This window comes from Agelaius phoeniceus, chromosome 10, assembly GCF_051311805.1.
Source record: "Agelaius phoeniceus isolate bAgePho1 chromosome 10, bAgePho1.hap1, whole genome shotgun sequence".
Taxonomy (NCBI): Eukaryota; Metazoa; Chordata; class Aves; order Passeriformes; family Icteridae; genus Agelaius; species Agelaius phoeniceus.
In genome coordinates this window covers 10,617,082-10,645,070 of record NC_135274.1, presented here as the reverse complement: position 1 = coordinate 10,645,070, position 27,989 = coordinate 10,617,082, and the positions used below count along the sequence as shown (strand labels likewise).

The following is a 27,989-nucleotide window of genomic DNA, read 5'->3' as shown; positions in this document are numbered from 1 at the left end:
GAGCTGAGCTCCCCATGCTTTGGATGAAGATGCTCCACAAGGTTTCTGTGTTTGGTTTGCAGGTTTTCTTCTGCCGAAATTCGGTATGCAGTTTGTACAGTGCACTGAGACAGAGCACATGCACCAGCAGCCACACAGAGATATTGCTATGGGGCTCCTAGCAAGAGCTTTGGATATGACTGAGGGTGAAAACAATTTTACCTGGGTCCATATCCTGCCAAGGATAACTTGCTGAAGCATCTCAGCTGTGAGAAATTGCCCCTTCTGTTAAAGCTGAGGTGTTTTATAGCAAAGCCCACACAGTTACAGGTGTCTGCAGTAGGCTCAGGCAGGCTCACTGAAGATGCACTCACCAAAATCTGCAGCCTGCAAGTGTGCCATGGCTAAGAGGCACCCAGCATGGCTCCCTCCATGGCACAGGGCAGCAGCATCCAGGGTAAGCACACATCTTGGACCCCTCTGAATTTACAAAAAACAATGTTGGGTGCATGGAGCTCTTTCTGCTTTCAGGGAACACACTGGTCAGCCCAGTGGCAAAGGGACAGCTTTGCCAGGTTTTCACTGTCCAAAACTCCTGAGTCATCTGGCCCTTTCAGCAGGGGCAGCTGTACAGGGTTACAAGACAAAAGTCATTTGCTCAGATGCTTCTGGTACATCAAAAGGTCTGTGCCTGCTGCAGTCTGGTTCCAGAGGAGCAGCAGGCATGGGATGAGAGGAGATAGCTGCAGCTACAGCTGGGGTGAGCTAATTGCTGAGCTGGTCACTGTCCCCTGCCCAGCCACACCTGCCAGCTGCAGGGTCAGCAGCAATGTTATAGTTACACATGGGTGCTGTCACTGCTCAGTGCCTGATCTGCTTGCTGGAGAAATAGGCCCATAATGCTCCCTACGTGTTATCCCAGCACAGGGGCACCTGCACTGCTATTTAGGCCTGGGTCCAGACCCAAGAAAAATGCATGGGTGCTGTGGGCATCATCTGCAGCCTGAGAACTCACATTTGTTTCACCTCTCTGCCTGCAGATGAACCATGCAGAGCCCTCTGGAGAGGCTCCCAGGAGGTGACAGCAGGGCTGATGCTGGCCAGCAGCACCTCCCCATAGACCCACAGCCCTTCTGACACCTCTGGAAAAACAAAGACTGAGTCATCTCATGTTTGAAGTATCTCACAACAGTTTTCCTTTCTTCCCTCACCCTCCAGCAGCAGAGTGGGGAAATGCATGCAGATGAAATGGTTTTTTTCCTCTCTGTTATTCCTGAGTCACTGTTGAGCACTATTGGGAAGTGAAGGATCTCAAAGCAGAAGGTGTGTTAAATTACTTCCCTGCTGACTTTCTGGCATTCTCAGCTCTGTGTTTTAAGTAGGTCTTGGGGAATAGGAAGACTGCTCCACAGGTTTTTGCATCTTACAGCCAGAAGAAAGATGGCTTTAGGGACTAGATGATGAGAGAAATGCAGGGGGATTGTGTTTCTCTTGCTAATGCAAGAATCATGCCCGGTCTGTCTCTTGTTACTCTCCTGGGTGCTGGTGCCAAAGCTCCACTCCAGTGACCCTCCCTGGGTGCCCACAGAGGGCCCAGGCCCTGCTGCAGCCTTCCAGGAGAGCTTTGGTGTTCCTGCTGTCCATCACAGCTGCTGGCACGTGCTGTTAATAGCAGGGTTCTTGCACTGTATCAGCTTTTATTTTGAAATTTAATTTTCCTGAGAGAAATTACTAATTCTGGAATTGGAATTCCAGATACACGGAGAAAAAAAGCTTAAATCACCCCGTGCTAGGGAAGAGATGAATTGCTGTCCAGCAAAGTCGAGGTGTTTTGTAGCAAAGCCCACACAGTTACAGGTGCCTGCAGTAGGCTCAGGCAGGCTCACTGAAGATGCACTCACCAAAATCTGCAGCCTGCAAGTGTGCCATGGCTAAGAGGCACCCAGCATGGTTCCCTGCAGCATCCAGGAGCTGGCAGGGTCAGCACACACCTTGCACCCCTCTGAATTTACAAAAAATCCTCTCTCTCTGTGCCATGCAGATCACCGCTGGGCTTTTTGGGCAGACCAAAGGGAATGAGAAGCCCGAGGGGCAGGCGGGTTTCTGCTGGGGCTGACCGAGATTTGTGCGGCGGGAGGGGCCAGCTCTGCCCCGAAACGCGAGCCCCACATGAATAAATGATGGCCATGCCTTGGCAGCTCGGTCCAGCCCCCCAGGCCGGGATCTGACCCGCGCTGCACCGGGGCTTTAAGGGCAGGGTCCGCCCGGGCCGGGCAGCGGCTCCGCGGGGCAGGGGAGCATGGAGGGGAACCCGCACCTGCTGCAGCTCATCCGCAAGATGCGCTCCCAAATCAACAAGCTGGAGAGGGAAAACAGGGCCCTGAAGGGAGAGCTGCGGGGCTGCGGGCACGCAGCGCTGCCGGCACCGGGAGATGCGAGCGGCCGTGGGGGGAGATGGGAGCGCGCCCGTGGGGCCGAGGGACCGGCGGCATCCTCGGCATCCCCAGCATCCCTGCAGGGAGGCGCCGCGGCCGCCCCAGCGCCCAGGGAGCAGACAGGTACCGGCGAGGGGGCTGTGCTGGCACTGCCCGGGCGGGATGTGCCCGCAGGGAAGGGGGATGAGCTGCCAGCTGCCTTCTGGTTGCCTCCATGGAAGAGCCCTGGCCCCATTCTGTGCTCACAGCAAACCCACAGCACTGCCTGCCTGGCTCTGTGGGCTTTGCAGGGTGCATCCCTCCCAGCTGAGCTCAGTGGAGCATTTTACTGCTGCTCAAACAAAGGATTCAACTCAAAGAGTTTGGTTTGCTTAAGCAGAATTTGACTTTCTGCTTCAGGTTTTCACAGGCATGGAGTCTCCTCTCCATGCCTGTCCCCTCTCTGTTCCAGGCAGAAAAGGGCCAACACTCATAACCATGCCATAACCCGTCCTGCCTTAGTCAAAGATGAGGAAAATGCTACAAAAAATAACGGGTTGGCTGCATACATCACGCCAGATGTGCAGTTTATTTTTGCAGACAATGCAGTTTGTTCTTGTTGAGGCAGAGAGGGGCCAATATATAGGAATACATTCTCTTCACAACTTTATCAGAGGGGGAAAATGGAAATGTTCCTCAGTTATAGATGTCTGGTTGGGACTTCTGGAGGAATTAATGAAGCAGGAATCAGAGCAAAATGTGGCTTGGTGAGAAGTATTGGAGAAATGGCCCCGCAAGTTTTCATGGAGACAAATCTGTGTGAAGGAATAAGATGAGAGGCTGAGCAGCACGGGTGGATTTCTGTGCAGCCACAGGGGTGCTCTGATGAGCAGTGCTTGCTGCCAATCCCACTGACCCCGTGGCCAGGTTACCACCCTGAAGGGGCTGCTGGTGGCTAGGGATGTCATCAGCTTGGGAGCAGCTCCATGGCCTTTTGGCAAGGGGAAAGCTGTGAAAAGTGCTTTCTAACCCTGTGGATCTTCCTCTCCAGCTGCTTTCTAGGGCAAAGGGTCTGTCTGGCATCCTCTGCCTCTCAGCTTCACCACATACAGAATGGTTTTGAGCCCCAAAAAAGTGATTAAAAATAGAATGGTAGATCATTTGGAGTTGGAAGGGACCTTAAATATCATCTAGTTCAAACACTCCTGCTATTGGCAGGGACACCTTCCACGAGACCAGGTTGCTCAAAGACCCATCCATCCTGGCCTTGAACACTTCCAGGGATGGGACATCCACAGCTTCTCTGGGCAACCTGTGCCAGTCCCTCACCTGCTGAAATCTCATGTCCCCTCTTTTAGCTGAGAACTGTTCCCCCTTGTTCTAGCACTATCTGCACACATGAAGTCACTCTTCAAAAATACATTGAGGAAATCTGAATTGTCATTATTATTAATCGTACTAATATTGTTTGTATCTCTGCTTTTTTCTCTGCTCCTCAGATACTGCCATGACTGTGAGACGCTACCCCACTGCCTCCCCAGCTCCTGCTCCTTCCAGCCCCAGGTGCCACTGGGCTGGCAGGGAGCCTCCCAGCCTGGGGCTCCTGGGGGTGCCAGGCAGTGCCCAGCCAGCAGCCCCTGGTGCTGCAGCACAGCTCAGCAGGGAGCAGGAGGAAGGGCCTGGACAATCCCCAGCCAGCTGTGTCTCCTACAGCCACCCCAGCAGCGTGCAGCTGTTTCAGGAGCGTGTCTGCAGGTGCCAGTAGGTTTGGTTTGCCTCCACAGCACCACCTGCCTGGGCTGGCCATGGGTTTCACCTCATTAGATACATGGATTTTGCTCTGGGTTTTAGTATGCTATCAGCAAAACAGTTGTTTGAGTGTGGATGGGCCCTGAGCAGACTGGAGACCTCTTTTGAGGGAGTTGTGCTCCCCCCTGCACTGCATGAGGTTTGGCAGTGGGAGCTGGTTAAATTTGTCATGGAAAGGAGAGGCTGAGGCAGAGAGAAGGGGGTTGAAATCTTTGCTCTCTTAAAGCCAGGCAGAGTTTTGCAGATTGATGTGATGTTCTGACAAGCTAAGCTTGAAAGGGTTTTTTAAACTTTGAACAAAAAGTACAGAAATACCAAGGAACTCTGCACTATACCTTTAGAAGTGTGATTGCTGTGGCTCATGGATTTAGATGTATTGTATCATATTTCCCCTGTAACTGAAGCATTACAAGTTAATGCTTTCAGCCTCGAAAAAAGTAGTCAGAGGACAGCTTCTGAATTAAGTGAAATGGCTGCTGGACCAGCCCTGAGTGTCCCTGCTCATTGATGAGAAGCTTTCCATCACAGGACAAGAACCACAGGTAGAACCAGCAGCAGTGGGACTGTGATGTATGATAGCCCAGCCACATCCTGTAGCTGGTACCTTGGGAATTCATGCTGATTCCTGGGTTCAGCAAATCATGCTGTGCTCAGAAGGGCAATCATCCAAATACCCTCAAAGCAGGTGTTTGAGCAGGGAGAAGCCCAAGGCTCTGCCTGCCTGCCCCTGCATGTGCTGGGACAGGGCTCCAGTGGCCACCCTGGGGCTGACACTGTGGCTGTGTCACCTGTGTGGAGGTGCCCGTGCATGGCACAACAGCTTTAGCTCTGTCCCCCTAAATCCTCAGAGCAGACCAGTGCCCAGCCCCTTGCACTCCCTGTGCAAAGCTGATTTGGGGCCCAGCTCCTCTCTGAGACGCTGCAGGGACAGCAAGGTCAAGCTTTCAGAGGCACCTGGGTTTTCCTGTAAGGACATTTCAGGGTCAGGCGTTTTACAGCAGTTGGACACCTAAATTTAGTCCCTGGCAGGGAACTGGTGTCGCTTTGCAAATCACCCTGACCCTGTAACTCTGGGTTTCTGTGCATGCCCTGCTGGCTCAGGGACACTCAGGGCTCTGGGTGCACATGGACACTTTGGGGGTTGTGGGGGTCCCAGTTGTGGGTTTCCCTGGGTCTGGATTGAGACAGTAATTCATGTTCAGACTCAGGTGTTTATTATTTCTCATCAGTAAAACAGTCTCACTACTGTGAGTTTGGCAGCTTTTCATTAGAAGGCACAAAATGGCCAACAGTCTCTTGTTCCAAGGTCTTTTAAGACTAAACTATCCAATTAAGAAATGACACCTGGATTATTTTCCCTTTTAACCCAATAACTGATCCCAAAGAGCTCCAATGGGGACTTTTCTGCCCAATTACAAAATGCCACCCAAACCCATGAAGAAGAAGGAAGAAGAAGCAACCCAGGACCACACCCCGTGCCCTCCATCTTGCTGCCACCCACAACACACTAAAAATCCCAAAACCTAAATTTCTTACAAAGTGATACACCTACACTACTCTCTATAATCTATTTCACACTTTTGTGGGTTCTAGTTTATCCTGAAGTCTGGGAAACTTTCTCCATGAATGAGGGTCAAAGTCAGTGTTGCCCTGGGGGTCAGGGCACCCCAGAGCAGACAGAAATATCCCAGTGCCCTGGGTTTCCAGAGGGGCTTTGCCTGGAGCCAGCTCATGTGGGAGGTGTGCGTGCAGGCAAGCACGGGCAGGCCTGGCATGGCAATGGCAAATCCTGCTGCTGGCTCACAAGGGGAAAGAGCTTTCAAAGCAGCCAAAGCTGCAGCCCAGATCTGTTCCATGGAGTGCTGGGGAGCTGCTGGGAGCCCCGTGACCAGAGGCAGCAGTGATGGTTTGATGGCTGCCCTTGGAGCTGCCTTGTCAGGCTGAGCAGTGGCTCAGGGCACTCCCTGCTGCCTGCAGGAGGAGAAGGGGCTGTGGGAAGAGTTTCTCACCTCACCCCCTCAGCAGGCTGGGTGGTACCCTGAAACACAAAGCTTTGTGTTTCTTACACCCAAAAAAGCCACCTAGAATGCTTTATGGTCTTAATGGGGGATGCTTCTGTTATATACTCAAATGTCTGACACAGACACCCATCACAGCTTTTCACCAGCAAGGTAATTTCTAGCAATTAGTTCAGCAAGCTTATTAAGCTTAATTTTTTACAAGGATGACATTTTTTGCTTTTCAGCATGCTGCTTCATGTTGGGTTTTCCTATTCTTAGTTTATTGTAGCTTCCTCACATTTTGCTCCAAAGCTATAATCCTGTATGTGATGTGAATATTTTTGCTTTAAAATTAACTCTCTAGAAGTATCACCTTGAATTTTTATAGAGTGCCATTGCACCCAAGTAATAAAAAACCAGCACTGCTAACAGATCATCTCTAATTTGCACGTCTAAAATATTTTAATTCATATATGCTAAAGTATTATTTCTACCAAGGGATTCCCACTGTGTTTGGTGAATGAAAAAAACCCATTAAATATTTAAATCCAGGATAAGAGAGGCTGAGAACTCTTTTCAGAGCCATTGTACTAAAATTACTGAAGGGTCTCTGTGGGTGCACATGCACCCCCAGGGTTCTGTGCACACACAGGTCAGGGAGATGTGAGACTCAATGGAAAAAGGCAGATGCTTCCAGCAGAGAGCACCATGCCTGGTCCTTTGGGATGGCCATGTGAATGGCATGAAATCCTGCAAGAGTTGAAAGCATTTACTTTTTCCTCAGTCAGGTTGATGTTTTGGTTTTGGTTTTTTTTACTTTCTCTGCATGTTTTATACATTTGTAATCCTCATAATGATTTCTCTTTTTTTCTCCAGGGGTAAAGTGAAGGCTGTGAGTTTCCTCTTACCAACAGATATGTCATCATTTGCTGAAAAGCAAGGTTCTCTCAAAAGCCCACAAAATCAGAGCACGAAACTTCTGATGACCATCACTGAAAAGGATATGTGAGCTGGTGAATTTTTAAAGGCCCATTGATTCCTGAGATCAATTGCCCTTAAATGATAGCTGAGTGTCAGGTTCCTCTCCTGCAAAACGTTTTGGCAGGATGCCCACAGAGCATCACCCAGCCGTGGTCTGGGTCACTGGCCTGGTGTTGGGCATGGAAATGGAACCACAACCAAGCAGCTGGAACCCCAGACACTGGGATGGCACCACACAAAGCAAAGGTGCCTCCACACAGTGCTCCTGTGCAATGCATTCAAGGATACCTCAGGACTGATGAGAACAGGGTGCTGAAGCCAGGTTTGGTGTGTTTGTCACAAAAAGCAGAAACTGTGTCACCATTTGTGTTTGCTGATTCCCTTGACAGAAAGGTGTCTGATGCAAATGACAAAATAAGAACTATCAAAGAGCCTGGGAGGTTTTCTCTGTTGATAAAACTTTCAGACTTCACTAATACAGCAAAGTTAAGGAGATATTACAGAGTCAGGTAATGTTGCCCTGAATTTCTGTAAAGCTTGGCAATGAGTTTATGTCCTTTGGGGGTTCACTTCTAACAGACCACAGGGCAGAGTAAGTGCTTATTGGTATGAAAATATGACTACAAATCTTCTCACATGGTGTGCTCATCCAGCTGGAGACTAAAGGCTGGACACCAAGTCAAAATAGGAAGAACTCTGAATATCAGAATTTTTTAGGAATGGCTTCTCAGCACAGCACAGACCAAAAACCATTGGTCTGAGCAAGCAAGTATAACAAAACTGTGAGATAGAACTACAGACAGCTTGCAAAAAATTAGCAGTGCTTGTTAGTCTAATCACATAAGTGAAGATAACATTCCATGTGTTTATTTTGATTACAACTATTTATGGAATCAAAATACTGCACACTGCTATTTTTTTCTGTACAGGAAGCACTGATGATTGAATATTGTATGAAGAATACATTAATAGTAGATGTTTGTACAGATAACTTTAAGGAAGATTTTAATCTCATTGTCTACTCTTAAAGTCTTGAGTTTTCTAAGGGGGAAGCAGAGACCTAGTAGGAAAAAAATTCTCTGGAATTTCCATGATGTTGTCCACTTCTATGAAATTGTGTGTTTCCTTTTTCATTTGGAATTTCACCATAGTTTTTTATATTCAAGTGTGGTTTTAATATATTCTCACTACTGAAGTAATAATTTCAATTTTTCACTGCTATTTTATTTGTGCATTTTTATGTTCAGCTTGGATCCATACAGAGTTGCATTGTAATGTCAGAAGTAATGAATTAATGCTAATGAGGTTCTAGTTTGGAAAGTTTACTAAACAGCCCATTTTAGAAGGCTTTACAAGGAAGTGCTTTATAAATGTTTTAAGGAAAGCATCATTTGTGGGAATTAAACACTTCATATGTGTTCAATTAAGCACCTAAATCCAGTTGTTTTCCCTCAGGAAAGTAACAAAAGTCTTTGAAAAATCTGGCCCCCGGACCTTTAAGATACCTAAACTTTTACAGTTAGGGTTTTAACACCAGATTTAATGGGATTTGGGAATCCATATGCTTTAGGAAGCTTTCAAAAGTTTCAACTTTTAATTTCTCTAAGCCTCAGTTTCCATGAAGCAGTGGTGGGAATTTCTTTCTCCCACCCTTTCTGTGTCAATTCACTGTAGATATGTGACTGACACAAAGACTGAGCACTTTTGTAGGCCTAGAGGAAAAGGAGAATAGAAAAGGTGGAAGGGAAAAGAGGGACAGGAATCAAAGGAATCACTGACAAATGGCAGTTGGTATATTAATGAAAAGATTTATTTTTGAATTATATTTTTGCAGTCTTTAGAAGTGCCTACAGATTTAAGAACACATGATGATGCACAGGCACATTAATGTTTAGAAGCAGCTGTGCAGATTTCACCCAGCTCTGCACCTCAAGGAGAACCAGATTGTAGCAGATGCCACAGAGAAACCACTGAGCACACCATTTTTACCACAGGACAGCATGAAGTAACTTACCATGGAGCACTTACTGGCAATTAAAACATTCCAACATTAAACACCCATAGATTGTTCAGAGCAAGAAGGGCAGGTTTGAGCAAAGCAAGTGTTCAATGGATCTCTTCTGGAGGAAGCTAAGCCAGAGCCTGTGCTTGTGAGGTGCTCCAAAAGCTAACAGGTGTTCATTGCATGGGACCACACCTGGCAAACCCCTGGAACACCTCTTTAGTGGAGAACAGCACCAATGGTTTCACTCTGTGCATCCTCCTCTGCTGCAATAATTGCACTAATTGCTGCTGCAGACTGAGCTGCCCAGCTCCTGTCTCAGAGATTTGGAAAAAAAAAACTCTAACCAGGTGAAATTTCATCTGGCTATACTATAAAGAGGAGGAGATGCCTTTCATCAGTCTTTGCTCTCTGTCTGGTGTTTAAAGAGCCTTGCTCCTGCTGCAGACACAGAGGTGGAAATGTGATGCTCCAGACTGTCAGAGAGGAGTAACTTTATCACCTTGTCCAGTGAGTTCCAGCCCAGAGTTCACATTGGTCTCATGCCTGCATCCTTAGTCGATGAATCCACAGCCAAAGGTAATAAATCAGTGTGCAGGGCACATCTTCTGTCAAAGTCACCCACCTAGTCCAAGCTCCATTTATAGGAGTGAGAGCACAATTTATGATGCACTAAATTGTCTACAACCTTTATATCCATAGTATTTTTGCTCCTCTCTTTGAAATCCCTGACAAATGAGCTTCAATTTTTCTCTCCTGTTTCTGATCAGACCTAATCTAAGAATATGTCAGCATGGAAGTATTTCAGTTGAGCAGCCTCTGATACCAGGTAATGTTGATCTCTAATGCTGTTGTTTTCAATGATGCTAGCAACATTATTTCCAGCACTGACAGTCTCCTCCTGCAGTCCAGAATCTTTGTTGTTTTGGGGCTTTGTTTTGGTCTAGCTGGGGTGAAAAATGAGAAATAAACTTGAAACTTATTTGAAGGTCTCAGATAGGTTGTAGGCCTTGAACAGTCCTTCAGTGTTGTGACAAATCTGATGCTTTGTAACTCCACCATTTCCATGTCCTTCTATGCACAGTATGTATGGCTGGCTCAGAGTTCACAGGTGCTCTTTTCTACTGTTGGCTGCTATCAAGTACACATTATTCTCTCTTCAGGATGCAAAAAATACAGGTTGTGTTAGATCTATTCTGCACTTCTACTTCATAATGCCTTGACCCAACCAAAGATTTGTCAGGAAATTAAGCTGTTATTGCAGTTAAAACATAGGAGGAATGCTGCTAACCTTACATGGGGAAGTTGTTGGCTGTGCTGGAGTCAAGACAGATGGTCACTTCAGGGAATGTTTCTTTTATGGCAAGTGCTCATTTGAATAGGAATATTTCTAGCTGGATGAGTCACCTCTTTCTCGATTGCTGCATCAGATACCAACACATGATTTTTACACAAGGATATTCAAAGATGTGGCACAGGCTGAAAATGCATCTTCAAAGCATCCTGCAAGGATTTCTTTCTCTACTGGAAATATTATATGTCCCATGTAGATGGATTAAAAAAATTTCCTCCGCTGTTTTATTTTTACTGAAAACTGTGATGAAATATCTTTTTACTTTTTTTTTTTTTTACAAAATCATGTGGTACTCATATACAAAATCAGTCCCATAACAGCAAAATGCACAAAATCATAATAAAATTTCTCTGTTTAATGTAAAAGTAAGAAACTTAGAGTAAAGTGCAAAAATTGGAGCGAACATTTCTATTCTGTGGCTCTTCAGCAGCAGGTTTGACTCTCCCCTGGTTTGGAGGACGAGGACCATCATCTGCATGCTGGTTGCCATGGAGACTCCCATCGCTTTTGGAATCACAAGTTCTGCCTGAAAGGAAACACTCCTGCACTGTGAGTTTTGAAGGACCAGAGAGGTTTCTGTTTGTCAGCACACCACATACTAGATTAACCACCACATCTAAGCAGGTGGGAGGGAAGGCAGTAAAATATTTTCTAGTAATTAGGGACAACATATTTAGTCTGTTTAAAATCCACAAAGCACATAAATAGAACTACAAGACTTGCTGCATTAGATTAGGTTGTTATGGCATCAAATCTGTTATCTCAGTATCAGCTACTTCAAAGGAGAATGAACTTTGGTCACAGAACATGAGCATGGCAATAAATCCTCCTGACTCCTGCAGCAGGCAGGACTGAGGTCTCTCTTGAGTTGGCAAGGCTGCCCCATAACTACATCTTTCCTAGGAAAAGCTGTGTACATGAACAGTTCATGGGTCTGCCCTGTGAAGAGCTGTCTAATGTTTATCCATTCTATTTGCACTCCCAGAGGGGTTCTGGGGTTTGGCAGCTCTGCCAGCTTCTCTCTCACTGGTGCCAACCAACACCTGGGATTGCTCCAGAGGTGAAAGTTGTCTGGCCCTAACGATTGTGCAGAAGGGTAATGTGTAAATGTTAGCATGAATTTCTGGCTTGACAAAACTATGGTTATTTAGAAGATGAATATGAAGTACTTGCAAGATTAAGCCTCAGTTACTTCCTAGTTCTGTGGTCTTTGTGAGATGGTAACTAAATAACTACCTGTTAAACTTCCAGCTTTCATCTGATTCCTTCTTTTGAGGCTGTTTTGTGCATCTGTGGGGCCATCAACATACTTCATTGCAATAGTTGGGGTCTGGTCCTTCTTTTGCTGAGTCTGAGTAGCTGAAAGAAGAATACAAAAGGGCATTTAATTGGATTGTACTATTGTTCATTTGTTCAAGGAGGAAAATATGTGTTGAGCTGACTCTACCTGGCTGATGAGAACTTGGTATAGTTTCAGTCTTGCCTTCTGGAAAGGACTGAACAGATTCATGGCCAGAGTCTAAATCTTTCATTGGCCTTCCCATGATCTCATTCTCAGTTGCAGATTTATTTCTAATGAGGAAGTATGTGTGCATTTTCCCTTTGCCTTTTACTTCTATTTCTCCTCTTTCAGTAATCTCAAAATTCTTGTATTTTAGGCACCTAAAGTATCAGAAGCAAAATGACACATGAAAATTCAAGACAAGTAGAAATGACACTGATGATTTCAAAGAGCTGAGTGATCAAATCACAACAGTCTGGGGAAAAGAGTCTCAATTTGTGAACAACTGAGGATTTGTTTCAACTGTTTATTCAAGCCTGCTGTGCTTTTATAGCATTACACATACAGCCTGATCAAAAACTAATGGATTATAAAGTCAAATACTTCAGTAGGCTGGAGGGGTCTTATTTACCAGTAAATAGAAATGAAGCACTGAGGCAGCCAATATCAGCTAGACAGAATTATCCCCAGTCATTCCATCAGAGAAGGCAATCAGGTCTGTCAAGCATGATTGACTCATTTATTTTACATCCAGACTTGCTATTCCCAATTGCCTTTTTCATGTATCCAGAAATGGCCATTTGATTTTCTCTGGGACTGGCATGAGGCTGATCAGCCTGCAGTTTCACCATGTCCCCTTGCCATTTTTCCATACAGCTGTAGCTTTCCTCAGCTGCTCCAGTGCTGACAGCCAGCAGTGCCACCACCCAGCTCTCATTACCTCAGATCCCTTCTGCTCCTGTGCATTTCTGTAGATTGAGATCTCTCAAAAGACCCCTGCTCTGATCCTCTTCCAGTACTCATAGTTCACCTACTCCTTGAACCCTCACTCTTGGTGCAGGGACCTTGAAGATCTCATCAGTGAAGGCCAAAGCAAGAGAGGCCTTGAGTAACTCAGCCTTTCTTCAGGACACTGTCACTAAATCACCTGCCACAGCAGGTCCATGTTTCTATTTATATTCTAACATTGCAGAGCTCCTCTGACTGCCTTTGAACTTTGTTTGCCATCTCAATGCCAGCTGAGCTCTCATTTTCCCAACATCATTCCTGTGTGCCCAGATAATGTTGTTGTACCCCTTCCTTTGGAGTTTGTCTTTGCTTCCACTCTGGCATACAGGTTTTATGCCTACATAAAGTTCTTGGAAATGCAGTATTAATTTTTTACAAACATGAGTTTCTGGAAAGTAAATTACAGCATGAAGAGGATAGCTGTTTATGAAGTTAGTCCTTAGTAAGTGTAAATGAAACTGTTTCACTACAAATTATGGTGCTCAATCAGAGAGATTTTAAACCTTTTGTTATTAAATGTTCTAGATGTTCTGTCTTTCTAGCACCTACATCAATTTATCAGTATTTCCAAATAAGTTATCACTTTCTTTTTTTTTTTTAATATTTTGCTATCTAGCATGGAGACTCTCAAACCTCTATTTCTATATGTAAGTATATTTGGAATAAGTAGGAAAAACATAAGGTTCTTTACAAGCAGTGACTTCCCTTTACAAGCTGCTTAAAGGAGTGACTAAGCACCATCTCCCCTGAAAGGTGCAGTGCCAGGGCAGTGGATTTGAGCATGGATTTGAGCAGGTGAGGTTTCCCCCAGGGTCACTCACTGGTAGGCGCTGGAGCTCAGGTGGATTTTGCTGGGGACGCCGTGGCTCTCCATGCGGGAGGCGATGTTCACCGTGTCTCCAAACAAGCAGTAACGAGGCATCTTTTCTCCCACAACCCCCGCCAGGACAGGACCTGTATGGATCCCAACTCGAATCTTTACAAAGATAAAACACCCCCCAAAAATGTCACTTGTTATTTAGCATCTTTCTTAATGCTGTGCAGACACCGAAAAGTTCATCTCAACACGACACTGGGTGCCAGTATGATATCAAATATGCACAGGGACAGGCTCCTCATGGAAATGTGCCCTCATGGGCCTTGCCCCAAGCCAAAGAGGAGTCAGAAGCAGCTCTTGGAGCTGCTGCTGCAATACATTAAGCAGAAGCTCAGCACAAGAAGCAGACAGGGAGACACACATGCACCTTTGTGTTGACTTACTTGGATAGGATTTCCAGAAACTGGGTTCTGTACTCCTTTGGCTGCCATTATCATGCCCAAGGCAAAATTAGCAACTCTCTCTGCGTGAGTGGGCACTGGCACAGGGACCCCCCCCACCACCATGTAGGCGTCTCCAATCGTCTCCACCTTTAATTGAGAGGGACAAGCACATGAGCACGCCAGGTGCATCTCACTCAGGTTTCTGTTCTGCTCTTCAGGGCTCTTCTCATCTGCACCAACTCCCCCTTTCTCTTAAAAGATGCTTCCAATCACTGAAAAGCTTTAGCACACATGAGTTTCCTTGAGATGGAGATTCTCTCCTTCATTCCACACTAAAAATTCCATGGCATTCTGGCCCTGCTCACTTGAGCCACTTTAGATATCAGAGTGAGAGACCCTAAGGAGAAAGGGCTGCTGTGCCAGTGCCAGGCTGTTTGCCTTCCTCCTTCCCTGGGGATGTGCAACGAGCTGGCCTGAGGCACAGCCTCCTGAGCCAGAGGTTACCTGATAGATGAGTGCTGTTAATTAGCTCTAATTCACAATTGGTGCTAAAAGTGTATTTCTTGTTTGAGAGAGATTTATTTTTTAAAAGTCACAATACAGCAAGGGAGCCCATTCACTGTTGATTATGATTAAGGGATTCACACAAAATTAAGGAACCTCCAGTCTCAAGGATCTCACAGAACAGAGTGTGAGCTAAACAGTTTGGGAGCATCCTTCCCTACAACCAGCTGTTTTCCCACAACAGCTGCAGTCTCTGAGACAAATGCTGAAGGATTTGTCCTCCTTCAGGCACCCAGTCTCCTTGAAATTCATGCTAAAGTACCTGACAAATACTTTGGATTTTGTTCCTGTAACAGAAATTTTGCTAGGAATAGAGCAGACCTGTTTAAAAAAGAGAATTCTTAAACGTTCCACTGTAAAAGCCTGTTACATGGTAATGACATTTTCTAAACTGCTCTTATGAGGTTTCACTGGCCCATTTATCATCCATAAAAAAGAGATCTTTTAGATTAAACTAATTGCCTTAAAAATTAACACCAGTGGGAGAGTGGAAACATAATTTAATATTTGGGTTTGTTCGTTAACAAACAGTGACTTAAAACAGTCCCTCACTTCAATCTCAAAGAATGTGTTCCTGTCCATGCCTTCTATCAGACAGCCAAACCCACAGTGATGCCAGTAATTTTCTGTAACAAATTAAAAACAACTGTAAAAAGTTACTAATGCAAATAGATACCGTAATTATTTTTCAGCCATAGCAGAAGATTTAATTTAACAAGACTTATTCATAACTTCTGATGTTTATAAGCTTGGGCCAAGTTTGTTTGATCAATGTCACTATTTCATTGCTTTCCCAATTCCCTGCAATAGTAATCTCATCCTTGCTCTCTGTACCCCAGTAACTGCCTTCAATATTAATAGGAGTTATATACAGGTTTCAAAAGGACATTATTATAGTGACAGATCATTTACTTTTGATGGATGATTTAGATAGAATATGATGCTAATTCATCCTGAAATCCATGGGCCATGTCCTGGATTCTTCAATTATTGAATACAGATTCCTTGCCAAGGAAGAAATGCTTCTGATTTCCCAGTACAATTTATTGTGGGATGAACTGCAAGTCTTGCCTGAGCAAAGAATAAATGAGATTTGGATTTCACCCTTTACTATTTCTGCCTTCCTAAATATTTAATGAGCTGAGGACAGACAGAAACTTAGGAACTGTTCTTCAGCACATCAAATCTGGTACCTCTGGAAGTGTTGATAGCACTATTATTGTAGGCCAGCCAGGGCTCTGATCTTTCCAGCACAGTTTGGAGACCACATGCACCCTCTAGGTCTAATTGATGCTCTGTGGGGGTTTGCAGGAGAGGATACCATTGCTGAAGATCTCCATGAAACAGAAGTCTACCCATTGTCTGGGTATTGTCTAAAATGCTATTTCCCACCAAAAGAGACAATGACAAAGTGGCCTATTTAGAAGAGGTACAAATAAAAGAACTAGGCAAATTATTCATCTTGGATAGGCATTTGAGAAAGGAGGGAGAGAGAAATATATATGAAAGAAGAGCATTGTGGAAAGAGTCTTTAGCCTATGATAGAAGTTGTGTTCCTGTCCAATAATGTGCACTTCTTCCTGTTTTTCAGTTTGTGTGGCCACTACAAATAGGTAATATTTTATGGTTTATCCAACAATCTTGCTGTGGTGAAGAGGATTTAAATACTTGAAAACAAAACAAAGAAAAAACAAAACAACAAAAACCCAAACAAACAAAAAAAGCCCAGCAAAACTTTCTGCAGCTTTTTTTGATCAGTACCTACCTTGTACACATCATGCACTGTGGTCAGTCTGTCAAACCTCAGGTACATTGAATTTAACATGAGAACTATCTGAATAGGCTCACACTGGGCACAAATGTTGGTAAAGGTCACCACATCACTGAACAATATAGTGCACTCCTTGAACTCTCCTGTGGGCACAAAGAGCAGTGGTGTTTGTCATGGCTGCACAGTCACAGGATCTGTTTGAGGCTTGCTTGTAAAGATCATTCTATGGCCTCTCAGTTGTAATAACCTCACCCAGGTACTGAGATGAAGGAGAGGTGTCAGAGTAAGAATGTATCAATACAGGGATAATTGCACATCTCAAACAACCCAAACATCTGAATGCACCATATACAGGAAACACGTAAATCTTTATCTCTGATTTCATATATGTGCTTACTAAAGGGAATTTAGGCATGTTATTGCTACCCTTAATAACAATGGGAATCATCATGATCCTACATTTATAAATAGCATAAAGGTACTAAGAGAATTTTCTAGCAAAGACCTCTTTCTTTACTCCCTTCACTCCTGAGCCCTCGTTTTCCTGTATATCCATGTTAAAACCAAAATCTCAGATTACTGATGAAACACTGAATTTTGTTCACTGAATGGCCAGCACTACCACCTTTCACCACCTTAGAAACAATTTTGGCAAAGAGCTTCCAAAGCTTTCTTTGAAAGAACAGCCTAATTTTTATTATCAGTGAAATTAATGGTCTGTGATCATCCTCCTACACATGGATGTCATCAAGTAGAGAATGGACCCCAATGCAGTGGCAAAGGGGCTGTGCCAGCACCCCAGCCTCTCTATCCCCATCCCCATTGCACAAATCACACAGCCCAAATGCACCCTGTTCATTCACCTGCCTCAACTCTCTTCCCCTCTTTCAGCTGGTTGGCCACGTGCTGGGGCAGCATGGCATAGAGCAGAGCTTCAGTCTTCTTCTTCTCCTCCTCCAGGTGCTTGGACAGGATCCTCAGCTCCTCCTTCTTCCTCTCCAGCTGGCTGGAGAGCTCCATCTCTGCCAGTCTCTGCTGGTTGAGGAGAATGAGGTCCCTGGTGACGTCGTGGGGCGCGATGTCCGCGATGTGCATCTGCCGCTCCTCCAGCTCGTGCAGCGTGCGCAGCAGGGGCGAGCACAGGTACAGCATGCACTGCAGGGGCTCCATCCACATCATCTGCCCTGGGGGAAACAGCCGTGGCAGGGCTTTTCAGCAGGGTGGCCTTTCACAGGGGGCTCTGCATTACTGCTGCTAGCGCTAGGGGATGAGCTCTAAGGTCAGGGGGTTTCTGTAGGGTCTGAATGATCACAGGAATTTATTTCCTAGGAATTCGAGGTGAACTTGCTGAGAGGAGCCACACTGGGCAAACAAAATTTTGGAACCCAGGAAGCAGTCACTCCCCCAGGTGTTGCAGGGGCTGGGGAGAGCCCAACCAGGATTCAATTCCCTCCTTCTCATGAGGAACCCCAGTGTTCACAACATCTCCCCTCTCCTTTCTGCTCCTCTCTGCATTTTCCCCTCCTCTCCTCCTAATTCTCAGGCTGTTCCCAAAGCCAGTCAGTCAGAATCATGCACAGGGGAACTGAGACTCACGGTGATTAAGCAAAACATTTGAAGTTTAATTTCACAGTGCATAGTTTGTGTCCTGGTAAAGTCAGTGGCACTTTCCTCCCTGGAAATTGGAACTTTCAGTTACTGACATAATCTAAATAAGCAGTAACAAAAATGCCTGAAAGGTAAAAGGGATTTTTGGTGGGGAATCTAGTTTTTTGAGTTTTGGTTGAGGTATTATTATTATTGTTGTTGTTGTTGTTGTTGTTGTTGCCATCTTACTTCATAAGTATCATTGTTTTCTAAACAACAATCTAGAGATTCCTATTTCTTTCTTTCTCCTTCACATCATCCCCAGGGCTACTGGATGAACAGCTTTAAAACTAAGAGGATTGAAACATCAGAAATACATGTGAACTAACCCCTAAAACATAAGAGAAAGTACAATTGTACTCATGGCTGGTCAAAGTTCCTTGTTTTGGTAGCATTACTTTTTTCAAGGTTGTCCCTAAACCCTCAATCTTTTTCTGAATCCCAGGAAAACAAGATTTGACACTCATTACATTAAGGTGAAAGGAGACAAGAGAAAATTAGATCATATAATGTAGCTCATAAAAGAAAAACTGAAGTCACAGAACAATTAAACCAAATGCCACTATAGTTAATTACACCAAGCAGAGGATCATCCCATATTCAGTCCTCTCAGTAAAAATAAAGAAAATACAGTCTCTTTTTTGCTGAGATAATTTTAACTGGTAAACTCTCTTACGTGGCTTTGGGGGGGTGTGTGAAGACAGAACCTGAAAATGTGCCACAAAAAATAAAAGCACAGGGAACTAATCTATTTTTAATCACATTGGAAACCCAGCCAGCAGCAAATAACTCCCCTCAAAGGCATAAATTAAGAACAAACCATGTATCTACATGTGGGTTTTGCAGCATCAGAAAAATCACCATGTTTCTAAGCCTTTCAAATAGGAGCAGAGTTGTTGCTTCTGAGTGAAAGCCTTCAAAATCTGGTGAGGTGATAGCAGAATTTGTGTACAAGCATCTACTGCTTCTCTAAACAGAACCATCTAATCTCCTCAGTGGCCAAAGGCTATTTATAGGAGTGGAGTGAGGTCAGGAGTGCACCTCAGCCTGATTCCTGATTCAATATCAGCACTTAGGCTACTCAAACACTGAAGTACCTCTCAGCTCTAGCATTGGCCGCTCTTTCCATGACTCAGGCATCATCTCTCTTCTAGTCTGGAACACAAATTGGCTGTTGATGAATTTCTGAATGCTGGAGATGGTGAAGGGCACTTCTGGGTGAATGATCCTGAAATACTGATCCAAGCAGATGCCCATGGTCTGAAGGCCAGGTACAATCTTTTGAATGCTCACCCCTGCTTGCTTCACTTTGAGCTTAAAAAGAAAACACGGACAAATGTTACAATTCATGTCCCTTTGGATTCAGACCAAGCAATTGTTCATAACATTTCCAGACTTAGCCTTTCTAGAGCACATGGCTTATTTCTGGGCAAAGTTTCTACCTTGTCAGTGTAGTGCTACACAGCCCTGAATGCATGCCCTTCATAGCAAGACAAAGCCCCAAGAAAGGAATGCTGTTATTAAAATGCTCCTCCCTGTCAATTGTGAAAATCCCCCAAAGATACCTGCTATTATCCCTGCTTGCATTTCTGTAGGCCTCACAAACAGCCTTACAGGAGAAAATTTGAGATACTGGAGTGCCTTGTATTCCCAAATGAAAATAACTGTGGCATAAAATGCCTTGGCAAATATTAATTTTCTAATAGATGCCATGGGTTACTTTCTCTTAAGGAAGTGTAAAGGTTTAGTCATTTTCCTTTACTGTGCTGACCATACATGAGCTCTTAAATTCTGCAGAAACATTCTTCTCTGCTTGTCATTGGTTATTGAAGCTCTGACCTGGCTACCAGTAGTGGATGTAGGACTTTTCTTCTTTGCACACTAGTAATTTTATTAAATTATGCATACTGGCCTTCTTTTCAGGCCAGTAAAAGAAAGGTTTAGGTTTAAGGTTAAAGGTTTAAGAGTCTGTATTTTGGCTGACATGGGCAGTGGCATGAAGCAGATTATATGTTCTGCTATCTCGATCAGCACAGTGCCAAAACATGTTCCTTGAGGGAAATGTATTCAGGGTTCTTCTGCTGTCCCATGCTCAGCTTCTCCTTTCTTTGCTCCTGTTTAAGCCAATATTCTCTCCACAGGGTTCAGGGCAGGAGGAGCTGTACCTTGGTGGGAACCCAGGGGAGCAGCCAGAGGACAGCCCTGCCAAGGGGCTGCAGAGGGTGTGAGCACAGCAGAGGAGACTCAGTGCTGCCCCAGAAGGTACAGAGATTGTGGGGTCCCAGAGGGGCTGCCTGGTGCAGGAGGTGGCTGGGCTTTCCCAGCAGAAGCAGGTAGGAGCAGACTCAGCAAGCACATGGAGCCTCAGCTGCCAGCAAAGCCCTCCCAGCCGTGGGACAGATCAGTAACTGGGAGGAGAGAGGGAAACTGTAAATGCAAAGGCATTTTAAAGGATGGGACCTGGCTCTGGTGTATGCAGGGACAGGAAGGTGACCAGAAACCTCAAAAAATTCTGCTCACTATTTGGTGACAGGTAGACTGCTGCAATAAACCTTGCTAGCATATCTGCAGATGTTTCAGACATGGGAAACTCAATGCATTCAAAGGAGATTCCTATCTGCAGTGATAGAGAGCATGTCTCTGTACAGAGTATTTCTGCAAATCCTGTGAGTGAGTGTACACTGCACACAGAGCACATGCAGCAGGGAACTGTAGGACAGTCTAAACAAAGGGAAATTACTCTGAGGTTTATGCAAACCAAGAGCCCTGCCCACATGCCCACATCCTACCTCTTTGTCAAAAACCATATGAAAAGGAAGTCCATTGCAAAATGTTTTTGTGTCAATCCAGAGACTCTTGGGATAAACAGGATCAAATCCTCTCAGGAGCTTACCTGTGGTGAGATAGATGTGTTGTTTTAAAATCAGGCTGCACTTCATAAAACCAATCAGCATGACTTTTTATCCCTCAGTGAGACAGGACCCTGTATCACAGTGAGTGAAGACAAAGTAAAGAGTGTGTGGGCCCAGAAATGTGCCCCCATCTGTGCTAAATGCTCTGCAGTGTAATCCACAGCTGATCAGCAACTAATCTGAGTCGGCTGAGTGTTTAAAACTTAAGCACACAAAAAACATAGAGCACTAGATTTCACTAGATGCATGAAATTAGATTGAAAAAATAAAAACAGATGAACAACTGTAGACGTTATTTCTCTATGAATCTGCAGGTGCCATAGCAATATAACACAGGCACATCCCATAAAAACGTGCACAGAAGTGGATTTAATACACTTTGCCAGCTACTAAGGAACACTAAGAGAAAAATACCCAGTGTGATCTGAGTTTTAATCTCCTGTACAATAAACCATATGTACAATGTCCATAGCACAGAGAGAGAATTACTGTTTGGTTTCTAGTTTACTTACCCTGAAATTTTTTACAGAATGGTCACAAATCTACAGAGTAGTTTGTGCTTACTAGCAGATATTTTTGTAAAAGGAATACGGTGGGTAAAATATCAAAAGAGCTCATCTTTTGAGTGAAGCACCCAAAACCCTTGATCTTCATGGCATATACTTGGATTCCCAGTAACCCAGCAGAATCAAAAAGATGATTGCATCCAGTGATCTCTTTCCCCCTGAAGGTGGCTATGACAGTTACTCCAGTAAGTTCTGCTGAGAACAAATGTTCAAGTCACTCAGGAAATTGATGCAAATTATTGCAAACTTAGAACCTAGCTTTTAGACCTCTTACTGCTTCAGGGAAAGTCAGTGTGGGATTTTAATTTATCAAAGTCTGGCTCTTGATAACTTCCACTTATTCCCAAAGAATTATATTTTTTTTATTAATAATGGTAGTCTAAAATTTTATTTTGAATATATATTCATTTCTTACTTAGTATATCTGCCCTTGTAATGCATGTGACACTGCACCAGGTGATACCAGGTTCAATTTTTCACTCATCCCAGAATGCAGACATCTTGGCAATGCTGAGCTAGATTCTCATTCCTTTTGGGGAATCAAAAGATCCTAACTGAAAAATTCTTTCCATTTTATAAACATATATAAACATCTAATACATAGAGGCAAGAACAGAGATTTAGAGATTAGCAGTAGACTTTTGGTAGTGGAGGATGTAATTTGGCTTTCAAAATTTACTACAGTTGATAATTTTGGAAAGGAGTAGTATCTACCAAGCTAAAAAACACACATTTAAATTCAGCATCCTAAACCGAGTGACATAAGAATGAAGAATCAAATTCACCACACAATGGCATTTTACAGAAGAACACTTTTCAGATGAAAGCCCTGTTTAAGAGACAAAAGTGACAGGTCATATTCCACTTAAGTATCAGTCATTACTAAGCATGCTTATTATCTTCAATTTTTCTTTGATCATCAATGTCAAACTGAAAGAAACTTAACCAGAAACATTTTGAAAAGTTGCAGAGGAAATATAAATGGTAACTTCAAAATGGATGGGTGGGTGGGGATGGGGACTTTCTAGCTGAAGAGACTCAAATCATGATGAGCTCCTTCTGAATGATCTCTCACCTTTTCCTAATGTGATTATTCCTCTTAATGTTTTCCAGTGACTTTTTTTAACAGGACAAACAGAGTTTCCTCTGTCTCCATTTGCATTCTTGGCTTTTTCAAGGTCCTGTTGAAATAAATCCAAAAGGAAATTCAAGGGTGTTTTTATTTTAAATATATTTCAGTAACATGGTGATAATGAATATTAAAAATACCTCTTTATTCAGTTGGTTCTCAATTTGTTTTTCAGAGTCAGCAAGACATTGAGATGAGGAAGAAAATTCATTTCTTTCCTTGCACGGAAATAGAGGGTTTTGAGTGACAAGAAAAACAATATGTTCCTTTTTCCCAGTTCTTTCTTCTTCTTCTGTTTGATTGACTATTTTCATTGAAATCTCAATGTTAAAAAAATCCAGGGCTGCTGCACCGATGATTCCTGAAGGGGAAACAAAAGACAAGGTATTGCCAAGAACAAAACCTTTTCAATTCCCCTTTTAGAGGGCCCCCAGTGGAATTTCACTGTTTCAGAAATCACTTTCCCAAAGAACTCTGGAAGAAGAAAGCAACATGTGTCGTCCTTGCTGCAGCTGCCATGATGAGAGTATGCTCCTAGGAGGTCAGCTTCAAAGTTGCTGCTGCTTTTGCCTTGGCTGAGGATAAATGCTGGTTTTCACCAGGAGCAGCTCAGCAGGATATCTGAAGAATGTGTTCAAGTAGCCATAGAGCAAAAATATGAATTCCCATCAACCCAAAGAATGCAGGGAGTCTAAAGAGATTGTGCTATACAATCTATTTCAGTCATTGAAGAGTACTGTACTTTGAAAGGAAGGAAATATCTTTCATGCAGATGCACAATGAGTTCTCTCATTTCTGGTCAGGTATTAGGCAAAATACTGGACATCAAAATCACATCAAAAGCTCTGTCTGAAATTACAAATAATTCTGTGCTTTCAATATCAAATAAGTTTTGACAACAAGGGAAGTTTTGATGAACTTCTAAATTCACCATCATTTATGAAAGAAAGGAATATGGTCATCTCTTACAGACCTAGAGCTCTCTAATGCTTGCACAAGCACAGCTCTGGAGATGCTGGTAAATGCTGGTAAAAGATTCAGTTTGGAGCAGGGTTCAGTAGGAGTTTCACAGATTGGATGTACTACAGGGTGGATGAATGTCTTCAACTCAACTGGAATTTCTACTTCACGGGAATTTAAAAAGCACGAGCCACAGAGAATTAGTAAACAGTTAGACACGATACACACCATGAACTTGACTTCTTCTTCCAGGGAGGAAATTCTATAGCAAGAATGGACTTTTATGGCCTGGGTTGTCATACCCAAAATTTCATCAACTTTTGATGAAATTTACTGGGAGCTAGGAGGGATCAGGCATTAGGGAAACACTGAGTTCAGAGTCTGGACACTGAAGTCTGCCAGGCTTCAACTCCATGGCCAGGCCTCAGCTGAAAAAAGATACTGAACTCTGAGTGCAGCTGCAAATATATGATTACCCTGTATGTGTATTGCACTGATCTGTACTCTGCATTAAGTCTCATTACCTGGCACGATATGGCACAGACCTCTTCTGTCTGAATAGTAATGTAAATGCATTGACCCATCTTCGTTCTTTTCTACTCTAAAAGATGGTGCATTCATCTCCTGAGGAAAAAAACAAAATCAAACCTCAGCATCTCTTTTTCTGGAAAAGTCTGCTTTTTCAGAAAGTAGACTGATGAATTCTACTAGTACAAAAGCATCTCATGCCTTTATAACATAAACTGTAATATAAATAAGCTAAAAACCAGAAAATTAAATATTCTCACCTATGAAGAAAAATCTGCTAGGCATTAGAGCAAATGTAGTAAATAATACCTATGTTGAGGACTATTCAAAACCAATAATTTTTAGAAATTATCCTAACATTTGGAGTAATCTGTTTCAGAACATATTAGAAGAGAACATGCTTTGGTGATTATTTATTCACACCTATGAGATGCTGTTCCTTGTGTTATGCACTCTGGCAGAGTCCATCCATCCATACCTGCTCAGCTGTTACTATCAGACTTGCCTGGTAAGAAAGGGACAGGTAGCTGTGCAGTGCATCCAGGTTCTCTATGAACTCATAGAGGTTTCCACCCAGTGTCCTCAGCATATGGTCGTAGCCTGAGCGCTTACAGAATTCAAAGAAATACTTTCCAAACTCCCTCAGAACAATGTCAGCAGGGACACCTGGCAAAATAAAGATACCTTAACGAATAAGAAGGGTTTGGAAGTTCTTGCAATGCTGTCAGGTGGATTAAGACTGAAGGCAGAAAATTTGCAACAGAGGGAAGGCATTCCCAAGGGCACAGGAGACAAAAGCTGGGCTGCAGTCTCAGGCCTGACCCCGGCTGATCCAATTTTGAGGCATGCTAACACATACCTAATACTTTGCAGGCTTTGTCCACAAGCTGCATTGTGATCTCATCTTTGTAAACCTCAAAAGTCAAGAAAGAATCCTGGACTCCAGCCTGCAGCCTACAACAGAGAAGACAATATCCTTGTCTCAGCAGTGCTGTGAATACAACATGCTTGGGTGACCCAACTGGCATGTCTTAAGGACTGTTTGCTGTGAATGCACTCCTCAACCTCCCTCAAGCATTGTATTGGAACACACCACTTCACCTAATGATGTAAGTTTAATATTAAAGTGCTTTAAATTAATTAAATTGCTTTAACATGGCTGAATGGTGGTGTCCACCTCACCATTTCTGCTATTTCACATTATGGTATTACAGTAAACTCTTTCAAGGATTAGGATATCATACTGTGGGGTGCTAGAGCAAGTGGAGTCTTAATTTGTCTTCTGGTCTACTGGTCTGTTGTTTCATGTGGACACAATAGCCACAATAGCTATTGGGGCTCCCCAAACCTGCTGATTTTTTTTATATTGGCTTCAATGGATGATAATATATCATGGATGGATTATATGGCATCTAAGTATCATTTATGTATTTTGGAAATCCATATAGCTCATAAAAGACAAAAAAAGACAAAACCAGAGATGATAACAAGGCCAGATTGAATGGGACTTTGAGGAATCTGGTCTAGTGGCAGGTTCCCTGCTCATGGCAAGGGGATTGGAACCAGATGATCTGTGATTCTATGATTTAGCTGCTTTTCTGAGTACTGGAATTAAACTGACTTTATATTAAGGATGACATCTTTTTAGTGTAATTACTTCTCAATATTGTCATGTGAGTCAGCAAGTCTATTGCAAAATTGTCTATAAGACTAAATGTCATCTTTAATTATCTGATATGACAAATTAATTGGGACAAATTAGTATCAGAGGATGAAGTGTTACAAGGCAAGAAACTCTTGCTTTTGCCCTTTTAGTTAATCCTAATTACTACTTGAGATACATCAGCTACCATTTACCAATAAGAAATTATATCCCCTGCTGCTGAATTCCTGAGCACCTTCTTTCAATGCACTACATTTATTGGGAGCACATTACCTTAATTTTTCCCATGTTTCTTCACCATACTTTTCAACCACCAAAGACTTCAGGCACGTGTTTATAAATCCATACTGCAAAAGCAAATATATGAACATGGAAAAGATGTACTGGTTTTTCAAATGCTGCCCCAACACTCCACCTTTTTGTATTTCAGATTCCTCTGCTAATTTTATATTGCAAGAGAAGTAATAATGCATGACGGTCTAAAGAGAAAGTAATGTTGGACAGCCATTATATCTCTCAGTAAACAGCGCAGCGTTTCTCTCAGCGTTTCACAAGCACTCAGCCCGGGAGAGCACGCACTCAGCCCGGGAGAGCACGCACTCAGCGGTGTTTCACAGGCAAGGGCCGAGGCCGGGCCGGCCGGGGGTGCCCTGTGCGGCTGCGGCCGGAGCTGGGAGCTGCGGCCCGGGCACAGCATCCCGGCATGGACAGAGCATCCCGGCATGGACACAGCATCCCGGCACGGACACAGCATCCCGGCATGGCTGCGGCCCGGGCACAGCATCCCGGCATGGACAGAGCATCCGGGCACGGACACAGCATCCCTGTATGGACAGAGCATCCGGGCACGGACACAGCATCCCGGCCCGGGCACAGCATCCCGGCCCGGGCACAGCATCCCGGCATGGACACAGCATCCCGACATGGACACAGCATCCCGGCATGGACACAGCATCCCGGCATGGACACAGCATCCCGGCATGGACACAGCATCCCGGCACGGACACAGCATCCCGGCCCGGCTGCGGCAGCCGCGGGGACACGGCCGAGCGGCGCTGCCGCGTCCGCACCGCCAGCCCCGCTGGGACCGGGGCAGCGCCGGGAGAGCGGCCCGGGAAACAGAGCGCAACAGCCCCGCTCGGTGCGCCCGAGTGCCCCGCAGCCTGCCCGGCACGGCGCTCAGCCCCGGCTCTCGGGCTGGGGGCCAGCGGCAGGGGCTGCCCGTCTGTCTGTCCGTCCGTCCCCAGCAGGGGCTGCCCGTCTGTCTGTTAGTGCGTCCCCGGCAGGGGCTGCCTGTCTGTCCGTCCGTCCCCGGCAGGGGCTGCCCGTCTGTCTGTCCGTCCGTCCCCAGCAGGGGCTGCCTGTGTGTCCCCGGCCGCAGCTGTTTGCGCACGACAGGAGCTACCTGTCTGCATATCTGTCTCCAGCAAGGGCTACCTGTCTATCTGTCGGTCCCTGCCAGGATCTGTCTGTGTGTCTGTGTGCCCCGGCCCGCCCCGCCGCCCCGCTCACCATCCTGCCGCTGCCGCCGGTCCCGCCGCGCCTCCCGCTGCCGGCCCGGGGGGCGGCGGCCCGGCCAGGCCCGGCCCCGCCGCGCTCGCCCGCGGCGGTGACACCCGGTAGCGCTCGGTAGCGCTCGGTAGCGCTCCGTGGCCGCGGTCAGGGACGCGCGGCCGGCGCTCGGAGCGGCCCCGAGCGCTGCGGTCCCGGTTCCGGTGCCGGTCCCCCCGCGGGCCCGGCTGCTCTCCGCAGGAGAGACGCGCTCCCCGCAGCTGCGGCTGTGTCGGGAATTCCGAGCGATGCCGAGGAGCATCCCGGGGCCGCGGCATCGCCCGCACGACGGCAGCTCACGGCAGGTCCCCGGCCCGCTGGCCGCTGCTGAGCCCCGGCCGGACGCTGCGGGCACGGCCGGGATCAGCGGATGCCAACCTCCGGAGGGCAGGGAGCCGGGAGGGTGATAAGAGCGGAGGAGATTTCTTGCCAAGGGTTTCTTAAAACTGCCCTTAGCAGAGCAGGAGCAGGAATGGTGGAGTCGATAGCCACCCCTACCCCAGGACAGGAGGTTTGTGGGGAGAAGCAGCACTTTCCATTCGACTGCTTCTGAGCCGGGAGTTGCTGCCAGAGGCCTGACAAGAAGCGGGAGGTGAAGCTCCCTGCATG

At 45.2% G+C, this 27,989-nt stretch overlaps 2 protein-coding genes across 2 annotated transcripts; one reads left to right on the top strand and one right to left on the bottom strand.

The window, feature by feature from the left end:
- The first annotated feature begins 2,137 nt into the window (after positions 1-2,137).
- On the top strand, positions 2,138-8,978 carry CCDC195 (coiled-coil domain containing 195). Its single transcript, XM_054638948.2, has 3 exons — positions 2,138-2,537; positions 3,893-4,154; positions 7,079-8,978. The coding sequence occupies exons 1-3, from the start codon at positions 2,279-2,281 to the stop codon at positions 7,209-7,211; spliced, it is 654 nt and encodes a 217-aa protein (XP_054494923.2). The 5' UTR covers positions 2,138-2,278; the 3' UTR covers positions 7,212-8,978.
- Positions 8,972-27,673, bottom strand: LOC129124532 (guanylate cyclase soluble subunit beta-2-like). The gene is given in 18 exon segments (XM_054639553.2): positions 8,972-11,065; positions 11,776-11,898; positions 11,987-12,201; positions 13,651-13,805; positions 14,090-14,236; positions 16,419-16,567; positions 17,288-17,608; positions 19,169-19,385; positions 20,861-20,964; positions 22,625-22,730; positions 22,819-23,039; positions 24,163-24,262; positions 24,672-24,832; positions 25,026-25,120; positions 26,103-26,176; positions 27,342-27,455; positions 27,457-27,543; positions 27,545-27,673. Coding segments are annotated over 18 exon segments (2,655 nt in total). The 5' UTR covers positions 27,659-27,673; the 3' UTR covers positions 8,972-10,913.
- Positions 27,674-27,989: the final 316 nt, after the last annotated feature.